At 36.8% G+C, this 24,358-nt stretch overlaps 2 protein-coding genes across 4 annotated transcripts; one reads left to right on the top strand and one right to left on the bottom strand.

Moving 5' to 3' along the window:
* Positions 1-220: 220 nt before the first annotated feature.
* LOC117157523 (uncharacterized) lies at positions 221-20,098 on the top strand. 2 transcript variants are annotated; one of them, XM_033335589.2, is made up of 16 exons: positions 226-411; positions 501-2,340; positions 5,762-6,029; positions 9,305-9,402; positions 10,147-10,299; positions 13,626-13,751; positions 14,140-14,379; positions 14,612-14,740; positions 14,816-14,945; positions 15,329-15,451; positions 15,518-15,607; positions 15,680-15,803; positions 15,889-16,107; positions 16,197-16,288; positions 16,350-16,479; positions 16,600-20,098. In XM_033335589.2, exons 2-16 carry the CDS (start codon positions 2,321-2,323, stop codon positions 18,630-18,632), a joined length of 3,975 nt encoding a protein of 1,324 aa, XP_033191480.1. In that variant the 5' UTR covers positions 226-411; positions 501-2,320; the 3' UTR covers positions 18,633-20,098. The 2 variants fall into 2 exon arrangements, with proteins under 2 accessions (XP_076480417.1, XP_033191480.1); XM_076624302.1 differs by having other exon boundaries at positions 221-411; positions 501-1,231; positions 16,350-16,630.
* LOC117157519 (tRNA endonuclease ANKZF1) lies at positions 19,796-24,100 on the bottom strand. Of its 2 annotated transcripts, none has more exons than XM_076624294.1 (13): positions 23,778-24,100; positions 23,543-23,683; positions 23,000-23,206; positions 22,620-22,924; positions 22,381-22,495; positions 22,166-22,311; positions 21,876-22,101; positions 21,534-21,782; positions 21,253-21,456; positions 20,900-21,176; positions 20,676-20,817; positions 20,422-20,595; positions 19,796-20,348 (listed from the first exon to the last, which is right to left on the bottom strand). In XM_076624294.1, the coding sequence occupies exons 2-13, from the start codon at positions 23,640-23,642 to the stop codon at positions 20,175-20,177; spliced, it is 2,319 nt and encodes a 772-aa protein (XP_076480409.1). In that variant the 5' UTR covers positions 23,643-23,683; positions 23,778-24,100; the 3' UTR covers positions 19,796-20,174. The 2 variants fall into 2 exon arrangements, with proteins under 2 accessions (XP_076480409.1, XP_033191472.1); XM_033335581.2 differs by having other exon boundaries at positions 21,534-21,803; positions 23,778-24,097.
* Between the last annotated feature and the right edge of the window lie 258 nt (positions 24,101-24,358).

The raw sequence follows: 24,358 nt of genomic DNA, 5'->3' as shown, positions 1-24,358 counted from the left end.
TTCCATACAGTCTTGTATTTTTATTGAAGATGAAAATAAGTGCGAGCAAAAAAGATAAATGAAGTTTACAAAGAGAAAATGTCAAGTACAAAACAGATAAGATAGCAAAATTGTCGATTGACGTCAAAAACTTTCGTGTTATAAATTACTTATAGTTTCCTTCAGAGATGGCAACACAATGCAGTTTTATTGGAGTATTGAAATATTCGCATGTGTCAAACAACGAAATCTAAATAAAAATTCATTAAATGATATTGATATTTGTTTATAAGTTCTCGTATCGATAATTACAATATTATATTTCAAATCAATCCTGCAGTTTATGCACTTTTATGTATACAAATAGAAAAATGTGTTACAAACTTCTTAAAATATTTCTATGCATGATGTTCCGATGCATATGCTAAGTAAGTAAGTAAGATTTTTAATAGTTATATTAATAGAATTGGAAGTTTGGGAATGAGGAGTACTATACTTTTTTATTTTCTACTACATTACAGATAAATTGAATTTGCAAGAGAATTTATAATTTAACTTGTGTCAGCCTTATGTCGAAGGGATCCGATGTAAAAGTCAGAAAAGAGGGTTGGAACACGTTGGTGTTCGGTAGGGTTGTCGTGGATGCGCATTGGACGTCGAAGGAGTCTATCGTGTATCAGCTAACGTTCCTGGATCACATCGTCAGTATGCGGTCGCGCATTCCATGCGGAAGCACCTGTTTGTTCTTTCGGCTTCTACATCGGCTTTTTAATCTCAAATCACGTCGAATACTTCTCATCGTGTTTACTTATAATTTAATACAATCACCAAATATTTAAAAATCAGGAACAGAAGAAAAAATCATAGAGAATATTTATATTCAAAATCTTTGAATTAAGATCGAAGTAAGAGAACAATCGAAAAGAAAAGAGAGGGTGAGAGAAAAAGAAAAGTACCAAAATATTTCGATCAAAAAATCCTTAAATATTATTAAATGCTTAAAAGGAAGATTAAAGAATTAACAGAATAGTTCTGAAAATTATCCATTGTGATCAAAGGAGAGAAAGAATTATTAGATACGATCGGTGTAACCGAATAACAAACAAAATACAGGTACAAAGTACCGTTGAGCGGGAAGAGGAAGCGAAAACTGAAAGAAAGAGCGAAGGAGACGAGGATAGTTTTAACCACGAGAGAGGAACGTCCTCGTGACTTCAACCACGTGTCTCTCGTGGTCCTCGTTTAAACACGCGTAAGAGCAATTTTCTCTATTGACGTACACCGGTTGTTCGTGGTTGCTCGTACTGATGGATACTCTTGTTTCTTTGCCACGGATCTATTCACGAATAGGAACCGGCATGCGATCTTTTTAAAATCAAATGTCTATTTAATTTTTTTCGTATGTATCTTCCTTCGATGTTAATGTAATCATTTACCCCGTTCACATTCTCCTTTCCCTTTATCACTGTAGCATGCAATTAACCTAAGTGTTGTTATATTCTAGCCAAATTCTAAAATTTTGCATGCTGCGGATCAAACTGTACCTCGTTAATGCCTGTGAAATAATTGTTCCTATTTCCTTCTATCTGTTCTTTCTCACAATTCTTGAGTTTCGCAAAATTCTTGCAGCTATAATATTTTTTTAATTGTAATGTAAAACCGCCACAAAACGGCCATTATTTTGTATACCTAGATTCAAAGATCACTTGTTAGTTACTCCGCTTACGAGTCAAATTTCAGATGAATCTAAATTTCTTCCGAGAACAAAATCAAATTTAAGTTGATTATATCGAATTCTATTTACTTCTTCCGATGTGACATAAATCACAGGCAAAAAGTTACTTGATATATTTTTCCCGCGAGTCTGCCGAGTTTTCCCTGGTATCAGAATTCTTTCATTAAAAAAGAAAAGAAAAAGAAGACAAAAAAGGAGGAGAGGAAGGAGGAAGGATAACAATGATTTTCCCCATTAACGGCACGGGATTCCGTGGAAATGCGTAATGTGACGACGATCGATCGAATTGATAGAAATGGAGGAGAATCTTGTGAATCCGAAATGAAAAAAAACGATAGCATTTAGTCGTGCATACAAGATAGCGGAGCGCAACGAATGTACGTAAGATTGCAGCTCGTAGATTATTTGTAGTCGTTGCCATTGAGATGGTTTGATAGTAGCCCCTTCCCCGCGTACCTTTATATCGAGACTGAATGGACAGAGAGAGCAGCCTCCTCTATGAGATAATACGCCTGGTTGTACCTAAGTCATTCAGGCCCGAAGTCGGATCCATCGAATCGCGAGAGATCGCGCGAGGTGAGGGTGGACACCGTGGCCCCTGCAGTCATGCTCACCATACAAAACGAGTGAGTATATCGGTTTGCATGCGATTGAGTAGCTACACGATACTTCGGCTGCATCGATGCATCCGTGGATATCTTCCACTATCGTGCTTTTACCTCCTCTAGCTTTTCAGAAATCGCTGCCGTACCGATGCTTCCTGCTTCGAGCTTTTGATCATGGTTTCAGGGGTCGTCGGTCGATTCGTGACTTTTCAACAGTTACCAAGCTTATGCAGCCGAGGAATAAGCAAATATTCTCTGGCTAAATCGAGAACAGCAGGCTTCCCCTTGACGATTTCTTGTCCAAACTTTTCACTCCCGTAATTTCCTTCGTTTTATTTTTATACGCGTCGTTGTTCATGCTTGCTAAACGAATTTACTTTTCACTTATCTAAAAGTTTGGTACTCCACGTACTTAATATCCAAGCATATGCACTTTAAGAAAATTCCACTTGTTAATTTCGACTTTCCCCTTCCGCAGAGGGGAATCTTCTTTTTACACGAAATAAAGCAGCGTCGCCTAGCTCAATGCATTCATCTACTCTTTAAACTTCCTTTCAGCGATGAAAGAATCATACTCGTCTACCTTCTTTGTTGATGGATTTATGGTTTCGTGGTGATTATGCGGTTTAGCGATAGACCTCATAAACCAGTACGTGGAAAGCCTCAGAAGTAACCGATTACGTGGCTTTGCGATTATACGATTTTCGATAAGTTAGTTCCTTCATAACCGGTATATCGAATAACGATATTTCAACCCAGCCATTTACCGATAATCCTACTTTTTTTTTTACAGGTTCCCATAAAATCTAGCAAATCCTTATTCCAAGTTGTACATCTATTCTGGCCTTTTAATCTCCGTCACTCGACAAATTTCACGTAAATCATGGATCCATTTAGAGTCATTCATATGTTTTGAAGTTTTAGTAGAGTGTAAATCGTTTCACGAGGTTTCGCTTATAGCGTAACACGACATACGCAATTATAAAGGTGCGGTTCCGAGTAGATACCGTGATGTGGTTCTTCGAGTCGACGTGGATTCCCTTTACATCGTGTGTAGTAACATGGCAATAAACCACTACAGTAACGGTGCATAATCTAATGGTGGGTTGCCTCCTACGACAAGTATGGGACAGGCTTGCACCATGCCTCCCTGTGGTTCATTAATTGCAGCTTGCTCTCTCGACTAGCATGGCGTTATTCCGATCGTCCAAGCGACAACAACAACTAGGGGTTGGAAGGGAAAGCCTCGTTACACGTATCTGCAACATGTCTACATTCTCGAAGGAAACCTGTAGGAGGCTATGAGCTTTCTTTGTTACGGATCCCTTTTATTCTTCCAGTTTCTTCCTCGATGAGGACGTTGATCGACCGTCGTGTCTGATAATAATAATTCATGCGTGGATCGAGTTTCCTCCACTTCGATTCTGCTTTGCACAATGCATGGGAGTCTTTATATTGGAATTCGCCCGAATTCATGAAAGATTCCAAACTATGTTACAGGTTACTATGCAAAATTTATAGTAGAAGCAATCTACGACGAGAGCAGTTCACAAGATTGCTTCCTACATTCTTCCCTCGCTTTATGCAATCGTTTTTCTCTGTTCAACGTACAGTTTGACATATTTTCTTTGAGGCACAGTACCTATTCCTGGCATCGAAGTTTTTGTTCTCCATTAAACATATATCTAATACATGTACAGGTGAATTTGTCTTTCTCCTGGTCTCTTGAGCCTCGTTGCTGTTCTGTGTCAATAAGTGCTTCGCGTGATGCTTTCGTATTTGTTCGAATTAATACTCAATTCACTTGCAGTCGTTTGCAGGAATATGTATTGTGAAGTATTGCTTAAGATGCTGGATAATAGCTCGTCTATAAATTTTTACACCGACGAGCTTTTTGTTAGAAGAAATTTTTACGAAAGAGACAAGCCTGTGACCTTTTCCATGGTCCATTTGACTCGAATCATCCTTATCGTTATTTCCGGAAATTAAAGAAACTGCAGAGAGTGTAATAACAGTATTGTGGAAGCTTTCCACCCTTAAAGATTTGATTTCACGGCAGTTAGTTTCATTGTGTGCAAAGTTTAGAGAAAGAAAAGGGTCTTATGGTCTTAAACTTACTTGGCTGTTGTGAGACTATTACCTTGTATTCAGAGAACAACAGGCAATGCGCGTCAGCGACGATCATTTTGTTCAGGCTGCGGTTTACGGAAGTCAGCTGTAAGCAATGTTTCTCTGTTGCTGTTCTATCGCGCGTTCTTCGATGGTTAAACGTTGTTTCCCGATCCTGCGAATTAATTGAATCGAAAGATGCATCGAACTGGAAAAGCAAACCGGAGGGGAAGAGAAGCTTTAATGCACATCCCGTGTTTTCATACTGAACTATCGTTCGTAGCCTGCGTTTCGCAGCGAAGAAGATAAAAACAAATCGCCGCGATTGCAAGCATTTGGTTAGAGATCAAAAAGGTGGGAGTAGACTTACTAATTTGTGTCTGACGGTATACTTGTGACAATCAGTCTACTATTCAACCGTTCGTTCGATCCTCTCCTTAGACGCTTGATTTTCTTTCATGATGTACAGAGGAAAGACACGTGTATCAAAGGAGTCGCTCGTGCACGCCGATGTCAAAGGCTTCCTTTCTTCTCGAGGCCATCCCCGTTCATTATTCGTTTGCTCGATTATTTAGTTTCCCTAGCGAATTAGGAGGAAACAAAGGTAGCCTGTGGCATTGAAAAGTCATCAAAAGATGCATATATCGTAATCGAGCGTTAAAAGGACACGACACGAACGACATGTATATTTTTATGCATAGGCAAAGAAATAATTTGGAAAAATAAATTGATATAAATTCGTACAGGATAAAACATCGATATGTGATAGTTCGATAGTCAAAAGCTCAACGGATATAGTGACATTTTGTCAGCCATTAAATTCGTGGCCTCGTATCGAATTATACACGAGCGCAAGAGTAGTGTATAACGTTGCACGCGCACGCTGGTGTAGAACTACTCGTAATCTACTCTCACAGGTTAGCTCTTGTGTGTCGTGTAGTTGAGCGTAAATAGTCTTCTTTTAATGTAGTTAAGTGTAAAATAGCTTGCATAGTTTAATTACAATACTTGCCCCGCTTGCAGCGCGTACACGCACGCTCACTTACACAACCATCGTTTCGTGTTCAAAAACGTTTCAATGCGTATATGCATGTTCTGCACCTGCCATTAACCAAGGCGTTATACCATCAACGATGCTCCTTTAGACGAAAAATCGAATATCGTGCGTGACATGGGAAGGCATCACGGAATTTTTAATTGATATTTTTCATTAGTATTGTTCTAATGAAACGCACTATGCTGTCTGTCGTAGTTACTGTATTGTTGTGACCACGATCAAAGTAAATGACTCGCTTTCGGCTAGGAATTCAGGGAAACGGTGAAATTATTTCAGCATGTCACCGCGTAATGGCTCGTGCGTGGCGGAAGTAAGCTCGGTGAGGAGTCTCTCGTCGGACGATGTCTCGGCGACGAAGACGAACCGAAAGAAGTCCTGCTGGACACGTGCCACGAATCCGGCTCATCGCCGTGGACGACGAATTCAACTGCTACAAATGCTGGCGCTACCATTCATACCGATCCTAGCGTTGATCGTTCAGACAGCTAACACCCTCCATGACATTCTGATCTATCGGCAGGAGGTCTCTGACATTGAAACGCAGGTAATCTAGGGGCTAGATGTTTCTTAAACCAAATATTTTATTCGCACCGTGGATTAGTTTTCTAAACTTTCGTAATTGTTTTTTCAATTCACCTTAAGTTTTTCTAAATTCATCCGAGATTTAAGATCACGTAAATTTATGGATCGGAAAGTAGCATTTCTTAACATTCGTTTTTTCTCGGCATACACATAGTGGCGTAGTATTACGTACGATTAATGGTAATAATCGATCAACGAACTATCCAACAGTAACGAAGGAGTGAGTAAATATGCACCACACCTACGTACTCATTCTTTCAAGCGTGGTCGATGCATTCTACATCCATTTCTCCAATTGTTCCAACAAAAAAGGCATATAAGTCATGATAACGTATCGGTTTGCAAACCCTTTGCCTATAATTTACAATGATTTTTAATACCTTTATAGCGGAGTAACTTCTCAAAAATCGATTACACACACTTGTTAAATTGGAGACATAAATTGCGTGGCACTGCATGTTGCACGACTGGGGATGCCTGTCAACTGTTATTTATCGTGATTCCAAGGATTCCATGCGTTTATCAAAAATGGTCGGAAATATTTTTCGGTGTGGGGTTATCTACACTGAAAAATATCGGATATACAACTGTTCTGTTTACATGAAAAATACGATGTAATTTAGGAAATTTTTATCTCTATTCCCTGGTATTCTATCCGCCATACCGCGTTGCGCTCCTTCTAAACGGATAAGAGTCTCCTTACTGCAGAGGACGATTATCAAATCGGTATAAATCCTTTTATGGTTGACCCCGATTCTTCATTTTCCGGCTCAGTACCTTCTTTAATACATATTCGTTTTCCTTAATGCCGGCCACGCTAAATTTTAACGAGACTCATTGCCAGTTCTACAAACATGAAACGCGGTAATATTCGATTTTTGGCGTTAATATTTGTTCGATAGCGAGTTCAATAATCACGCCATGGGTTACACTGGTTGATTACCAATGCTCGTAATCGATACTTGAGTTTCTAATCAATCTGTTTTTTAAAGCGATTCTTTCGATTGGCATGTTGTTGGTAAATTAAAACGGTGCACAGTAACGAATATTGCGCGTCGAAGCTGGTGTTTCTCTCTCAATATACTGATCGGCGAGAGAACATATCCAGAGGCATGATCGCCTTCTCAGGGGGAATTAAAATGCGTTAATAAGTTTTTTTATGGTACGATCGGTGACAGTGTTCTTTAGGAAAGGATACTTTTTCGTTCCGATTCGTTAGTCGTCAATATCGATCTATCGATTACGTACCATCAACGATGATATTTTCTATTGTGATGTAAATAACTAGCAATAGCCCATTCTATCATAACACAATACATTGGTCATCAACAAGGGTACATAGGTATTGTTTCATGGTGCATCGAGTTTTTCACAATGGTTCTTCATACAGAACCGTATTGTTACCAGTAAACGATCGATCCACGAAAATGGAATTCCAGTTAATGGAGGAGTCAACAACTCTTTTACTCTTTTATTTCGTCACAACTATAAAAACATATGGCGTGCAATCTTTTCGAAACAGACCCGAAAAATTATTTGAACTTCCCTCCCCTTTTCCGAGTTTCGATTCTTGTCTTCCATGAAATCAAAAATCTTGTCAACAGAGAAGCCGATCGTTACATAAGTAATCGATAATGGTTAATTAAAGATACGATTTTCATTTCGTAAAATATTATATGCTGACAAATAATTTTCATACAATACCCGTCTTTGTATCGTGAGACTTTAAATATGCGTTTGATGTAGATCGACATAAAATATTTTTTCATAGTTCCGTGATTTTTAGTTCACATGCCAGTCGATACTATACATAATCTAGATACATGCCGATTAAGATCCACGCCGTACGCAGTGAACATGTCAATTCTACCCTTAGCTATCGTCGAAAAAATTTCCATACTAGAATGAAGTAGCCTCGCCTGGTTCTTGGATGATCATTATTGTAGCGTAGTACTGGACAAGTTGACGAAGAAGGAGAGTGGTAGATCCGATCGAAATTTATCGAAACGGGGTGTAGTCTCGAGTGCACCGTTCGATCTTGAGTTACTTGTTTGACGAGCACGGTGGCGTGGCATGAGGAAAGGCAGAAAAGAATGGACGCATTCTCCTCCTTGCTTGTCCTCGTCCCTATCTTCATCGTTCCCAGTGTTTGCTGTCGTCCTGCTAAGCGTGTCGAGAGTTTTATACTCGTTCGCGTTGCCGCTCTGCCACGCCCTCCATAATTAAAACCTATAGGAAAACCGAAGAGAACGAATTTCATTTGCCTTTTAAAGTCATCGCCCTTTTCTTATACTTTATTGATAAAAATTAAATTGTTTATGATACCACGGAATGATTAAATTTGTTTACGGAGAGATCATTTTTTTGTATAACGACCTCAATTTCACTTTTAGAAGTGCGTATTATAGAAGAGAGAAGCTTTCGGAATTTTTAATAATTTCGCAACTTTTAATCCACGATGGAGATTATCGTGACGGAGATTCAGTATTCAGTCGATACAGTCGGAGAACGTCTGTTGTCGCGATTAATTCTGACGTACTGGCTATAAAACGTTAGTATACCAGACGTGCAAACCTGACATTATTTCGTTCGAATTTCCCCCATTCTCGATGAACGAATGTGTCAACAACACTCTGTACATTATTGAAAATTGTTAGATGGCACTGAAAACGATAAAGATTAAATTAATTTTAGAGACTCGTCGACTATTCATTATTATGCATTAATCGAGAAATTCCAACGTCCATTCGTTTTAAAATGTCGCTTCTTCGTATCCTGAAATGTGAAAAAGAGGCGGTATTTCACCATCATTTTTTGCGACGCTTTATCACGACAGCCGATCTATAATTGCTGAAATGCTGTATGAAACGTAGAAGCGTCGCAAGTATAACAGAAGGCCATTTAGGTACTTAGAAGTTCGAGTGACCAGACAATGTGTACCTAAGAGGTATTCACTCGCCCTATTCTGTCCACTTTGTCCTTCCCTTACGATTAGTTTCATCTCCTTCCGGAAGTTTCACGAGCTCGGCGGCAACATTGACAAGGCTTTGGTCTTCATGCATTTTGATATTTTAATTGTTCAGCGATATAGTTACGGTAATACACTATGTAATAATTTTTAAGAGGATATTTGGTCCTCGATGTTGTCACGTGTTTGCAACTTCTTCTAATAATTTGTTTATTTTTTATTCTTTTCTTGTCAAACGTTGATTGATTATGGTTCTTAACTTTTTACAGGTAACAATCGCCACAGACTTAGGGAAGGTTGTCACGCGGATGCAGCTCGAAAGATCTGAGGTTGCATTCTTTATTTACACTAATGGCAGCACTCTAAGGTATTATCATGCAGCCTGTTATTAAGCTTTCTCTTGAATCAATATCAAAGATATACGATTTGAATTTGTGTCGCAAAGTATCATACGAAATGCATTAGATTCGTACACGATGCTGTACAATCGTTTTACTGTTCACCAGAAGCCTTTAAGATCGCTTGATCTTTCGGTATACGTGACTTAGTGACAAAAGCTATTTGTCCAAAGAGGAGGAACCCTTTAACGTACAGGCCAATGAAAACAGATGAGCAAGCAGGATATCCTCTAATCAAGGCACCACAGACGCGATACACTTTTCTTAGCATTTCGAGAAAACAGTCGCTCCACAGAATGCGAAAACAGTCTTCGACCTAAATAGTTTCCAATCGAAATAAAGATTCACGCCAGGGGAATTATAACGAGTACAGAAATCACATGAGATTAATCTAAACGATTTTCTAAATCTTAATTTGCTTTCGATTTGTACTTATTGGTATTCGTAAATTCAAGGTTTCAGCGATTAGAGTCGCATGATCGGTGAAACGTGACATATTGACCTGACCCTTCCGCTTCGATTCTTTGATAGAACTGAGGGAAACTCTGTAAAATATTAACGAAATTTCCCTGGTAAAAATAATTCCATAATCCTTCAGGAACGTCTCGGCTTTGTGAATGGCAACGCGAACTAAAACAAATAAATAACCACAGCCTCTCCGCCAATTTATCGACGCAGTACTAATACGCCATGGTCTCTTGCGTCTGTTGAAGGTCGAACTTGACGCAGAGGTTCGCCATAACCGATCAAGCTCTTCATAACATGACTACGTGGCCCCTGGTCTCGGTACCGAGGGATGAGAGCAAGACGCAAACCTATGACGTGGTCAGCAAAGAGGCCTTCCAAGCACGCCTCGAGGATTTCAGGTAAGGAATCGATTAGCAAATACTCGACACCGGCCCTCTTTACTCCAGACAGAATCCACGTGCATCACTAATGACGTCAGAAGATCCGTTATGTGTCTAATGGCTTTTACCTGAATTACCATAACTTCCTTGACGTAATCGATTAAACAATAACGATTTTCTTCATCCTTGGCTTCAACATCTCTTTTGGCAACCACTGCTAAATTAAGCTGTTGGAAATTTAAAGCGGAGGATCTGATTTAGTCATTCGCGATGTGTCAAAGGGGAAGATTATTTTAAAGCTGATAGCAAGATAAAAAGGATTTAATGGAAGTATACTCGCGCACTTCTGATGTTAGTCTTTGTCTTAGCAACATATGATTATATGGAAAGTTACGGCGCAATCCTCTATTCCCTCCGGTCTCCGTTCCGACACTTGTTGAATTTCCATTCAACCTCGAAGTGGACAATTTTCCTCTTCCGCGTACCTCTCCTTGCAGCTCGATAATATAAGAACTTCCTTTTTCGATATCCGATCAATCCAGTATTTTGCTTTTAACGCTCGTAAATTTTCATTTCTATTATAATCTACGATATATGCAACAATAATTAGTACTCATTAGCAAAAATAGAATTGAAGAAATTTTAATAATATTAATAATTTAGACACGATACATGAAACATGATGCGATAAAAATAGCGATATTTTAACGTTAATATCGCGTGTATATACATAAAAGAAGAAAAAATGCTGATACATCAAGCGATACGAAATTTCACCAATCGATCATATTTCCCCTGTTCGTGTCGCATAGAATATTAGGGTATTAAAATTATTCTACACCTACAAATACAGCATGTGATATTACAATAGTAGATATTACTCGATCATCTAATTAGAAGGGGAGAGCCAAAAGGTGCGGCAAAGATAATCCGCATGGTGTGGAACGTATGGTAAAACGGTGTATGCTTTTATAATAGCACCGTCGTGTCGCATTTGTCTTGGTATATCGATCGATTATAAAAATACGTAACCAGGATCCAGTTTTTCCAAGACCGAGTCTAAGACGAGCGATCGCTACATCTCGACGAAAAAAGCAAATAAGCATTCCATTATCGAAAATTTATTAACTTTCGTTTTCTTCGAACTATCGTGTCATCGATATCTATGTTAAGGTTGCCAAGATACAAAAATAAGATTACATCTCATTGCATCTCAACGGAAACACGATGAAATGACATTAATATGCGAATACAAGAATATTTACAGAAGACATGTTTTTCATTCTGTCGAACTGAAAACGACGGGAGGCTCCGTTACTGGGTACCCGATAAATCGATAAAAGCCCAAGAGTCAAAGTATCCGTTATGAATAATTTCCACCCGTAGTTCCCAAAATTGATTTGTTATACAAAGGCATGAAAACTCGTGAAATTTGAATAAAGATTGGTCTACGATATCTTCTTACAAAATATCGAGAAGAGATTAAGGAAAGAATTAGATTTAGAGCCTTAGTAATAACACATTACTAATCTATCCCACGAACGATACTAATTAAGGGCGTCATATTTCCCGTATAAATTATGTAGGATGACGTGTTAATGTAGTGGAAATTTCCCATTCTACGTGACCGCAAATGTACATTGTTCTCATGTAACAATTTTCGAAGCTCGTTAATAACCGACAGATATTATATCAACCCTTATTTATTTCATTTTCCATCTACCTTCATTGTACAAACAATTTCTGTTACAAATTCTTGTCGAATATTAAACAAAAAAATACACTTTCCGACATTTTGTATAAAAAATTCTCTAGGACCCGAAAGAGAATTTCGATTAAGGAACAAACTAATCGAAGAATATGAAGGATTTTGATTTCTTGCAATACCAAAACGGTTTCTAGGCATCTAGAAATCGGATTCTAGGCATTCTTGTATAGGAAATTCTCCATTGATCGACTCGAGGGTTTGTGGTTTTCGCGTTGGCTATTACACGAACATATGTCAGATAATAGAACGCATTTCTGTCAGCGGGAGCACCGGTAACAAGCTGCTAACAATCCTTTTCTTTTGCCAGCGAAGATATTATGTGGCTGACAAAGATGACGAGGAGGAAAAGGATCCGTGTTAACTCGATTTCATCGAAGACGAAATGACACAGTTCGATTCTCGATGTTCTATTAATCTTCGGCTTGTCGATCCATCAGTTGTCAACCGAATTAATTAGGATAGCTATTTAAGTGATTATTTTCAATGTACTAACTAGCTTCTATCGTCATGGCTAGTCTCATCTCGACCAATTAACGATCTAATGACATTTGTTTCATACTGCATCCGTGCAACGGAGGCTGCAACATGTAATTGAACTATCGACAACTTCTGAAACAACAATTAGTCGCATAATTTGCAGTGATTGTTAAATGCTGTTGGGTATTAATTAAGGAAAGTGTGCAAACTGAAAAATTCTTGCTAATCGTAAATATTAGAACCCTTACTTGTTTCATTTATTGGAAAACTCAAACAAATTGTACTTTATTTAGTACCTCACATTACCTAAAGGGTAATGGTACTTTTAGGAGTTGAAACAGATGGCTAAATCTAAATTCTCAAAATCTTGATTTGCGTTACCATACCTATAACAGGCAGTCTAAGTACTCACTCGTTTAGAATACTAATGTTTAAGGAAGTTTGAGGTTTGTACCCCGTATAGTGGATGTTCGCGTCTCATTAAAATGTCAAATGAGAATAACACACAAGTACGGAGCTGTAATAAATTGGCTCAAAGAAATCGTACGTCATTTTTCCTCTTTCGCTCCTCGGCCTTCTCTGTCGAACTACCTTTATGAGCAATGGATGAGGTTGTCACACATGAGCGCGTGACCGCCCATTTGGAGCAGTAGACAATATTTTTAGACCCCTCTGCCCACCTCCCTCTTTCCACTTCTCCTCTGCTTTCTCTTTGCCGTTCTATGACTATCATGTCTCTGACTAAAAGCCCACTTCGATACAACGAATACCTCCACTATCTGTCGACTCGATTCAACTTTCCTCTGCCACGTATCTCTCCTTAACAAGAATCTCTGTTCAGAGTTCCGTTCCCATTCATTACTCATGATAGTCGTACATTCTACTATGCCTAATGAATTGAGAGAAAAGCAGGGAATTCTATGAAAGAGAAAATATTGTCCAGCAATAAAAGAATTCGGAAAATCGATACAACCCCTACTTGTTAGGTTTCATCCTTAAAGCGTCTATAAGAAACGATGGATACACCATCATTCAATTTCTAACCTATGGATAGTGGGAGTTAGCCGAGTCTGAGTACAAAGTTTTGTTCATTTCTCAGGCAGAAGATAAGTTCAGAAGAGAGCAGCATTACCGAAGTGATGGCGTGGTATACGAGCGTGAACGCGGCGATGTTAGACCATCTGACTAATCAGATCAAAGAGACGGATAATAGTGGAGTTTGGAGGTAAAGAAAAAATTTTATCGTTGACATTATCGTAAAACACACCGAGCACGTGTACGTTACATACACATTTCTCGTAAAATACCAATATTATTACATTTCTTTAGTAACATGAGACAGAAAGTATAAGGGGAGGGTAGATAACTTCAGGATTCAGTTAAGTAAATCAATTTTTCAGTTAACAGAAAGAAAGTTTATAAAAGTGGGATAGAGAGTTATAAAGTGCATCGAGTTTCTCGAAGCTTTTCGAAAATAAAAATCAATTTTAAAGTTCGTAACATAGTAAAATTTGTCTTTTTTCCTCTTTATATATGTATATATGTTGACGATTCAAGAATTACGTAAAAAATATTTGAATTCGTGCAATTGGACATATCTCGGCACATTTCAGGTATCTGATTGCTTTTAAAAATTTGCTGAAGAGTATTGAGAGCTTGGGTATTTCTTCCGTGTACGGAATCAATTACTTTGGACGTGGAACCCTTGTGGGGGACAATTACGTCAGCTACGTTCGCCACGATATTCTTGGACGTGATCTCCTCTCTGGATCTCTCACATACGTGCCTTCTCTCAAACATTTTTACGCCGAACTCACCAACTCCATGTCAGACTATGGAAGAATTAAATCTAGGTATGCAACGACCATATTAAGAAAACTATTTAAAAGAGCAAAAAAAAAGAGAGAGAGAGGGAAGAGGCTTTTTAAGTCTAGGCAAACTTTCGACTTGTCGAACAGCTAGAAAAGACTTTCAAAATATAAGCGTAACTTCTATAATAGAATGAATGAGTGAAAAGTTGGAGCGTCGGCGTATAAAATGCATGAAATAAGGGAGAAAGGTTTGTTTGGAAAACATACATTACAGACGAGATGAAATCCTCCAGAACCAGAAGAGGAAACCGAGTGTTGATGATGCTATCGCTTATTTCGATTCAATGGCTACTTATGTGGATGAGCTGCGTAAACTTCAACGAGAATTACGTCACATGATCCGGTAAATCTTTATAAGAGTAATGGAAAAATATATTTTTTATATGATAACTTGAATAGTGTAATTGTAATTGAACAGGGATTATGTGAATTCAACTTTACAAGATGCGAGTAACAAAGAAGTTGCTGGGATAGCTATACTCGCACTAGTATTGGTCGTTTCTCCTATCATTATAATGCTAGTACGTAATGCGGTTGCGACGATACAAGTAAGTAAATACACATATTTACTTGATATAGTATTTATATAATTGATTCCTTTCATAATTGTAATGTAATTAGGTTTAAACTTCAATTTATTTATCTGCTTGTAACGTTTGGAAATATTCAATGTTCCAAGCGAAAGAAGTATTTTATTGGCTGCAGCATCGACAATTCCAATTAAGTGATGTGTACTTCTGTTCCTTTCAATCGAATACCGATACAACGGTATAATTCTTTTACTTCGCAATATAGCAAGATAATGAAATTAAAGACTTTCATCACCGCTTGATCTCATTTTTTTTAATCCTCACCGCCATTAACGATTCTAATGGGTGATAAACCGATTCCGTATGCGTTGGTAATTAGATGTTTCGTTGGAATATTTTAGATGTACGCAGCCAATTTAGCGCAAAAGGCTCGGGAACTGAAGCAGGAAAAAGGGAAGAGTGACACGTTGCTTTTTCAAATGTTGCCTCCTAGCGTCGCACAGCAATTGAAGCAAACTCAACAGGTAATTAACAATTGCGTTTGAAAAATATTACGTTGTTGATATACAAACGTTTCCTTTGTTCCGCAGGTTCCAGCGGAATATTACGAAGCAGTAACCGTATACTTCAGCGATATTGTTGGGTTCACAGAAATTGCTGCGGAGAATACTCCCTTAGAGGTAAAATTCTTCCCTACCATGTATAAAATTATCCTCGATTTATCTGTATTTTAAATTATTACGCTTTTCCAGGTTGTCACTTTTCTAAATTCGATCTACAAGTTATTCGATGCGCGTATCGAATGTTACGACGTGTACAAAGTTGAAACTATTGGCGATTCATATATGGTCGCCTCTGGCTTGCCTGTTAGAAATGGTGAAATCCTTTCCTACACAAGTTTGTTGTTTAAATTCTACTTATTATAATATAATAAAAAAATTTATGACACGAAATTTTAAAGGGGACAAACACGTATCTGAAATAGCGACAATGGCCCTCGATCTTCTAGCAGCTTCATCGGTATTTCAAGTACCAAAGCGGCCCGGTGAACGTCTTCAAATACGAAGCGGTGCTCATACAGGGCCCGTAGTTGCTGGAATCGTGGGAAGCAAAATGCCCCGTTATTGTCTCTTCGGGGATACTGTGAATACGGCCAGTCGTATGGAATCAACTGGGGAAGGTATCTCGTCAAGTTCCTTATTTTCTTTTTGGTATTAAACGCATATTTTTCTACAACTTAATTTTAATTTTCATTTGTTTTATACGAAGCGCTACGAATACATATTAGCCTAGAAATGAAAAAAGCTTTGGATGCGGTAGGAGGTTTCAAAATCGCACATCGCGGTTTGGTAGATGTCAAGGTAGATATTTTATGTAAAATTTATAATCGGACAACGCCCTTGAATGAAATTAATTTCGTAGGGGAAGGGATTAATGGATACGTACTGGCTGGAATGCAAAGACGGCGGAATCGCACGGGCAGCGGAATTAGATCTGCCCTCGTTCTTCGAAGATGTGCGACCAGTTTTCATACGCCGTTTACGCGAAGAGGGTACCCTTTGATGCGAACCGTATTCCCGACGGGACCTCTGGTACCTGAACCGACCACCTACTCCTTATATCCGTCTTTCGCAACCCAACCTTATCGACCACTTAAAGAAACCCACTCAAGGTCGTAAGAACCGACTGTCTCATCCGAATCTTCATATTACTCCCGTGAAACCACCACCTCAATCGCAGTCCAGTATCGAGTCTCAGGACTCCGTAACATACGAAGGAACTCAATCAACGACACCTTGCCCACCGAGTTATTCTCCTGCGAGTCAACGAAGTCGTTATTCTCAACCGAATCTACCCACTCTTCTGATATCCCACGACAAAAGATCCGGAGGTTCGGCCGACCGCCGTATAAGAATGTCTCAACCTACGTTGAACTTGAGCTTCAGCGGTATCAATTTTGTCGGAATGAATCGTAGCTCTAGATTGTCTTACACAAGTCTTAAAGCAGCTTCCGGGGATAATAGTATTAATGAAGAAGAGAGATTATCAGCACGAAGCGCGCCGTTCGGCGGAGGAAGCTCGAGAGGAAGCTTAACGATGGATCAAGGTACCTCGAGATTGTCTCAACCGGACGTAACAAGATTTATCTTGCGTCAGGATGTACCAGGGAAACGAGATCGCCTTTCTCAATCCACTTTAGTTATCGGTGATTACCATCCTGGTCGTGGTCAACAGAGATTATCTCAACCTTGCCTAAGTACAGGGAAAGATCTCAATTTACCCACAATGGTTTTCCATTCTCCCTCTCCACCGCCTACCAAGCATAAAAGATTTTCTCCTGCCATACACGCTAGCCAGAGGGATCGTCTGTCGCAGTTGGACATTGGTGCTAAATATAGGAACTTCAAGGAGTCGGCTGTGACGAAATTTAATCGAGATAGATTTTCAATACCGGAACTAGAGACGCAAAACGATCTTAGATTAATAGCAGGCACGCCGAAGCAAAGATTTAGTTTGGACAGTCAACTGACACGTAATCAGGATGTGACTCGGTCCAGACTATTACCGATAGCTAGTTCACCTATCAGTGAACACCAGCAACCTAAGATCGACGAACAAGTAGGAATTCCTGGAGGTAAACTCAAAAGTCCCGCTAGAGAAGGCCTTGGAAGTGTACTTGTGGCAAGCACAACTCCGATCCTACCATCAAGCGAAAGACAATTATTATCAGCTGAATTAAATAAAATAACGACTGCAATTGCTTCGACACCACCAGCTACAACACAACAGAAGAGTCAGACGACGCTTAGGACAAGCAAACTTCACAGATCAGTCTCACCGATTCCTAACAGGGAAAGAATGTCGGTGCCCGAAATAAGGAATTCGAGTCTGCGTCGATTGCTTGATCCGCCAACAAGGCAAAGACACAGTATTACAGGCAATCTGAGGCAGAGTATAATTTCTCCGATCAAACCTCTCGACTTTGGCAGAAAATCACCGAAACATTTATTCGAGGAGGCTCTGGAAAGATTTCGCAAGGATGAGAAAGAAGAAAATCGGAAGAACGAAATTTCGAATTCGGAAGCTCTTATCGATATTGTTGATGAACCTAAACATATTCAGAAACATTACTCGTACACGTACGAAACAGATGACAATTCCTCGATACTTGGAAAGATAAGCATGTCCGCGATACCGAAGAAGAAGTATTTAGAAAGTAATTTTGATGAAAACGAACAGGTAATCACTACGGTGATAGAAACAGACGTACCAATGATTATAGCCAATCCAAAGTACGTGAAGAAATCGTCTTACTCGAGCGAGACCCCGAAGTGGATTAGAAAGTATTTAGAAAGCGAAAGTCCAAAAGTAGGAAGAAAGACGACGAGCAACAAAGAAAAGTCTAACAGAAGAAATAGTCGAAGGAAAAGCTCTTTGGAATCGGTGGAAGGCGAGAAAATTACAGATAAAGTTCGTTCGAAGTCGGTGAGTAGCGGTGAAAGGAGTCCGATGCTGAAGAACACCGGCATACAGTCCGAATTGAAGAACATGAAGAACACGTACGTAAGAATTCTCCCCTCGAATAAAATTCAAGAGAACAAGTATGAAGTAAAGGTAGATAACAACTGGATCGATGGAAATATTCAGGGACTGTATGGCGATGAATGCGACGATACGGATTCCGATGATTCCACGTCCATTTAAATTGAACTAACGATACTAATCATAACGATAGAATAGATAAAACAAGAAAATTTTATCCAACTAATCTATGACATTTATAAATTGATGCAGTGAAAGATTAACAAAAATTTCGTATTCTGTACTTAAACCATTCAAACGGTATCAATTTTATGAAAATTAATATTTTCAGTAGTTACCAATCAAAGACCATTTTAATAGGTAACAGTTTGATTAGCCTAAAGCACACTTTGAGAACGAAATAACGAAAACTGACATGCTGATCTCAAATATTTTCCCATATTGTTATTTACACCATGAACTAATAATTGCGACCGATAGAAATCAACTGGAAAAAGATTTATATTTATGAAGACAACTTTTGGATTTCTATGTATTATTTTCATTCGAATCAAAGAGTGTTGTTTCTATCCGAATAAAATTAAGATAACTTGTAAATACTTGAATTATATTCAATCATGCTTACTACAAAATGCATAGCTAACAAATTTTAGAGGAATTCCAAACACCGGTTTCTATTTTATTTTCGTTATTCATAATTCGTGTCTAAAACATAAAAGTTTTTAACGCTTACTGCTGTGAATGAAAAGTCAATGAAAGCATATTCTAGCTACTGTTAGCACGTCAGATACATAAACCGTATGAAATGTACATTTTCTCGTCAATATACCACCGATATTAAATTCCCACGATTTTACAGTATGAGTGTTGGAAAATTTATATTTTCTTTTTTTTCTATACTAGTCAACAATGAGACTCACGTGTGAATGCCATCTCAAATTCCTATTAAATTTCAACCTTATAAAAATAATCCAAATGGCTCGTTCTTCGCATGAACGTTACATTATATATTGATATGTACTGCAATGTTATGATATTATAATGGTAAAACGTAATCGATGTAATGTTATAATATCGTAAACTCGGAATGAATGTAATATTGCGGTCATGAATGTGAAAATTAGTTACTGTTTATCGTAAACATAAAATGTTAGTTCTTTATGTATGTCATTTAGTATATAATTAAAAATGTTATACCAAAGATGTAACCAAAGTGAAAAGTATATGAAATGTATTTAATTTTTAACAAATATGAGTTCGGCATATCTCATATTTTCAAAAAGGAAGATGAATGAAATTCATGAATTATAAAACATTTCATCATATTCTTGCTAAAATCCATATATTATTATAAAAATTCCTGTACGTACATCAAGTGGCATTTTATAATCTCTTCCCAAAACTTGAAACATACATGCAAGAAATTTTATCTGAACAACACAATAAATATGCATCACGTGTATTGCAGAACATACAATACTCTAAATTTACATATCCATATTATTTTGAACACAGAGTGCCTAAATTTCGATCATTATATTATGATTATTCAATTCTTTTTTCATTATTGAAAGAAGTATACATACATTTAAATCTAATCCTTTATAAGAAATACGTCATTTTCGTAACCTGTACTTGATAAAAAAATAAAGCTAGATCGTGAAAACGTACATAAATTGCGGTTTCAAATACAAAAAAGCGCCATCAGATAACAACTTTGTTGTGAAGGCGATGTTCCTTTAGGCACGGCATAGAACAGAAACGATTGGAATTATACTCAAAAGGCACTTGACCTGCCATATTCACACCACATTGAAAGCATCGTGAAATTATGGTGCATCCTTGGTTTAAAATACGTTGCTCTGCAGCCAAAGCTCTCTGTGATAGAAACGTTTAACGATTTAATTTATTAGTACTAAATAGCTGTACAATTAATCTTTAAAATATGTACCTTTTCTCTGTCACTAAGACTAAGATATCTTTGCTTTGTATCTTCTTCTTGTTTTTTAAGTTCAAATTCTTTTCTCTTCAATTTATCTTTCTTCCGTTTTATTTTTTTTTGTTGTCTCCTTTTTTCTAATTCCTCTTGTTCTGTTTCATCAGTAAGTGGGCCAGGTATTTGAGACTTTATAACAAACACATATAATTTTATACGTAATAATAACATCTTAATAAATGAAATATAGAGAAATATATAGTAAATACTTTGCTATAATTGAACTTGTCAGGATAAGCGCCCATAAATCTTCTAAAAGTATTTCTGGTTTCCTTATCATTTGTCGCAGCATATGGTGTTTGTAGCTTCTTATTTTTATTGCAAGGATCTGATCCAATTTCTAGTAATTGCCTAAAACAGGTAAACTTGATAAAAATTTTGTGAAACAAAACAATAGTTACATCAGCATACTAATTTCTAACTACTAATATACCACACTAATTTCAAGTGTCCACCCAAAGCTGCTACATGTAACATCGTATTACCATCTTCATTAGCATCATTTACCAATTTCTTCACATCATCTTTGTTTACAATTGAATTAAAATCTACAGTTACGTCCTCTTGATTTTGTTCTTCCAACTTCACAAACTTTTTTACTTGAATTACGAGATCATTAATTACAGATGATAATAATTCATCATCACCTAATTTACATGCAGACCATAATTTAACTTTAGCATTGGTTAAAGTTTCGTTCAGTACGCATTCTGAAAATGCAAGTATTTTTATATATGTAAAAAGATATGATCATTAAAAGAACATAATATATATACATGTATTCACCATCTTTTTTCGTCTTTTTCTTCTGACGACGAGCTTTTTTATTCTTCATATATCTTGGCACAGTATCTTGAAAGGCGAGTAAATTTTCATTAAATTCTACTTCCAATTCTTGTTCAATTAATGAAACATCCATTGGAATATTAGAAGTTCCTGTTTGATCCAATTCTGATTCTGAAGACGATCGTGCTAACCTAGCAATGATATCTGTAATACAAGATCAAATGAAAATTCAATTAATTATTTAATTGTATCTCATATTCAAAATATTTTAATTTTCGTACCGGGTAAAGGGCGACATGGACTTTTTCTTGGTTTTGCTCTATCTATATGAGATCGAGAATTCTTATGTTGTCTTTCGGGAGATGCTTGAGCGGGAATTTTATTCTTATCGCTATCTTGTGGATTACGTACGTTATTGGTAGCATTAGAATCATACTCTACATCCTCTATTTTCTCCGGAATTTCGCTAGATACATCAGCTTTTGAAACTTTTTTTCTAAGAGGTTGTCGTGGTGAAATAGGAAAAGAATCTGTAAAATCAGATGCAGAGCCTGTAACATACATCATTAGTAAGATAAACATGAATATATTTTAATATTTGAAACACAATGTCAAAATCATACCATAAATTTCCATGGAACTTAAAATGTCATACACTCTTTTAACTTCACTAAATGTTGCTCTACGAGTAGGAAAAGGTAGTGGCCTCAATCTTAAGTCATTCTTATCTAAAGGTGGATTTTTTCCTCCAAATAATACAGTACGATTATATGGACCAACTGCTCTATATAAAATTAGAGAGGAATTACTGATATGAGATGACCATGATTCAAGTATATCTTGCACATGCTGAAAATAAATAGTTAATGAATATGATGAAAATAGTCCCTATCTAAATTTACTATCTATATACCTGAAGGAGAGATGCTTCATTATAACGACGTAAACCAGCTCCAGCACTCTTTGGATGATTAGCTGTTGTACGTGAACTTTGAGCAAAGCCCTGTTTTGCGCGTACTGTATAAGAATGAAATGTTTTGTGCACAATAGGTTCTCCATCTAAAGCAGGTAGATACTTCTTTATAATTCCGGTATATAAAATATTTCTTTATATATTAAAACTAATACCTTGAAACACAGCTGCAGCAAAATGTCCTCCACCAATCATGATGACAGTCCATGTTGTTTTTCTCCCACTGTCCAGTGCCTGAGCAATCATCTCATTGTCTACCTCTGGAATTTCCTAAAATGTAATTGCATCTCTCCTGATCTGGCAAGTATAGACACGCCAAGTGATTCTAACAAAGTAGATCAAATTACAGAATAATATCATAGACAAGCATGTCTATTACTATAAATAAACAGACCTTCTTATTGTGAAGTAAGCATCTATATATACTAAATATATTTCCATCATCATTCTCAAAAAAAACTTTTGAATGACGATTTGCAATGACTAATAAAGCCTCAACTTTTTTCTCTTTGATAATATCATCACAATATTCTGTATCAGAACTATCAGAAACTGACTCTGTATTTTTTCCTTTTTTCTCAATTTTCTTATTTTTAATGGAGATTTTACTTTCACAATGACCAGATCCTGTTTCTGAGGCATATGTCTCATCTTCATTTTCAGATTCTACATCACTTCCAGATAAACTCGAAACATTGCCTACAATGTTAACAACGATATGTTTTTCATAGTATACATTAAGTATACAAAAAAAGCTAAGTTCTTTGGTAATACCTTCATCAGCTAAAAGATTAAATTTATCTTCATTAATAGGTCTTAATCCATTCAAACGCTGTTTTAAATTATACCGGTGCCAATCTAACTTATAATGCAGTCTTTGTTGTGCTTTGTCTTCAAATATAGTATTACAAAATGAACAACTTAAGGAATCTGATACAACTAAATCATCAAGTTGACTTATCATTCTCTCACTTCCTGAAACTAATATAATAGTGCTTTTAACTTCACTTCATAAATTCGTCTATTATATTATCAATAATATCGTTCTTAATCATTTGCAATTTTCGAATTCGTAGAAAGAAAATGCTTTAACCTTAGAAACATATGGTTTCTATATATTTGAAAATTCTGAAACATCAATCAACTCGAATGACGTAATTAAACAGGGAATAAACAAAATAGTTAAAGTGATTAATAGATATCCTTAGCTTTAAAAAATATAAATAAAAATTTTAATAGTAAGTATCTACATACAAACATAAATTCGTATCAAATAGCATTTAAATAAAAATAGATATATATCCTAAGCTTAATTACCAGATGACGATCGCGATTGCATACATTGTGCAACTTTAATACCCTTTGTGATTCTGTTAAAGTCTTCCTGGTTGTATATTTTAAATATTTGATGATCCATTATCTACGTTATCTAAACTTCTAATCAAAGACGATATAAGCCTGAAAAAATGAAGCACAGTCACCGATAAAATAAAGAAAAAGATATAATAAACTTTAATTTGAAATAAAAAATAACAAGAAAATTTCTGATTACCCAATAATGTAATAGGAGAATCACAACGTTCCACTCACGGTCGCATAAACCGTGGTTCTACTATCTTTTCTACGTATATTATATGTATAATTCACTTCACGATAATTAGACATCAAAATCGAACTATGCAGTTTGATACCCGATGTCACTCAGTAATTAGTTACACTTATGTTAATGTCACTAACTTTTTCATCCAAAAAGAAAATAGTTTGATTGAAGTAAAATTTTAATATTATAAATAGGATATACACTTTCAGATTTAAATACTAATCACACTGTATTTTAATTCAGTCATGATAGGTAGAAAATTACATCATCGAATATATTATCTCTTGTACATATGTTGTAATCAATGTAGTGTTTAAATAACTGCTGGAAATCTAAAAATGTAATTGAAAAATACTAGTTATTAAATATAGACGGATTCTATTACAATTTGGATAATATCACGATAACACAAAGTATAGAACAAAGGAATAGAGGCCCCTTATTATTTTACCATCATTCTCAGTATTATCGACTCAATATACAACAAATAAGAACTTACCAACAAATGATATATGTAATATAATTTCTGAGTG

The sequence above is a fragment of the Bombus vancouverensis genome, chromosome 14 (assembly GCF_051014615.1).
Source record: "Bombus vancouverensis nearcticus chromosome 14, iyBomVanc1_principal, whole genome shotgun sequence".
NCBI classification, from domain to species: Eukaryota; Metazoa; Arthropoda; class Insecta; order Hymenoptera; family Apidae; genus Bombus; species Bombus vancouverensis.
Note: the sequence above shows the minus strand (reverse complement) of the source record. Positions and strands in the feature narration are given on the sequence as shown.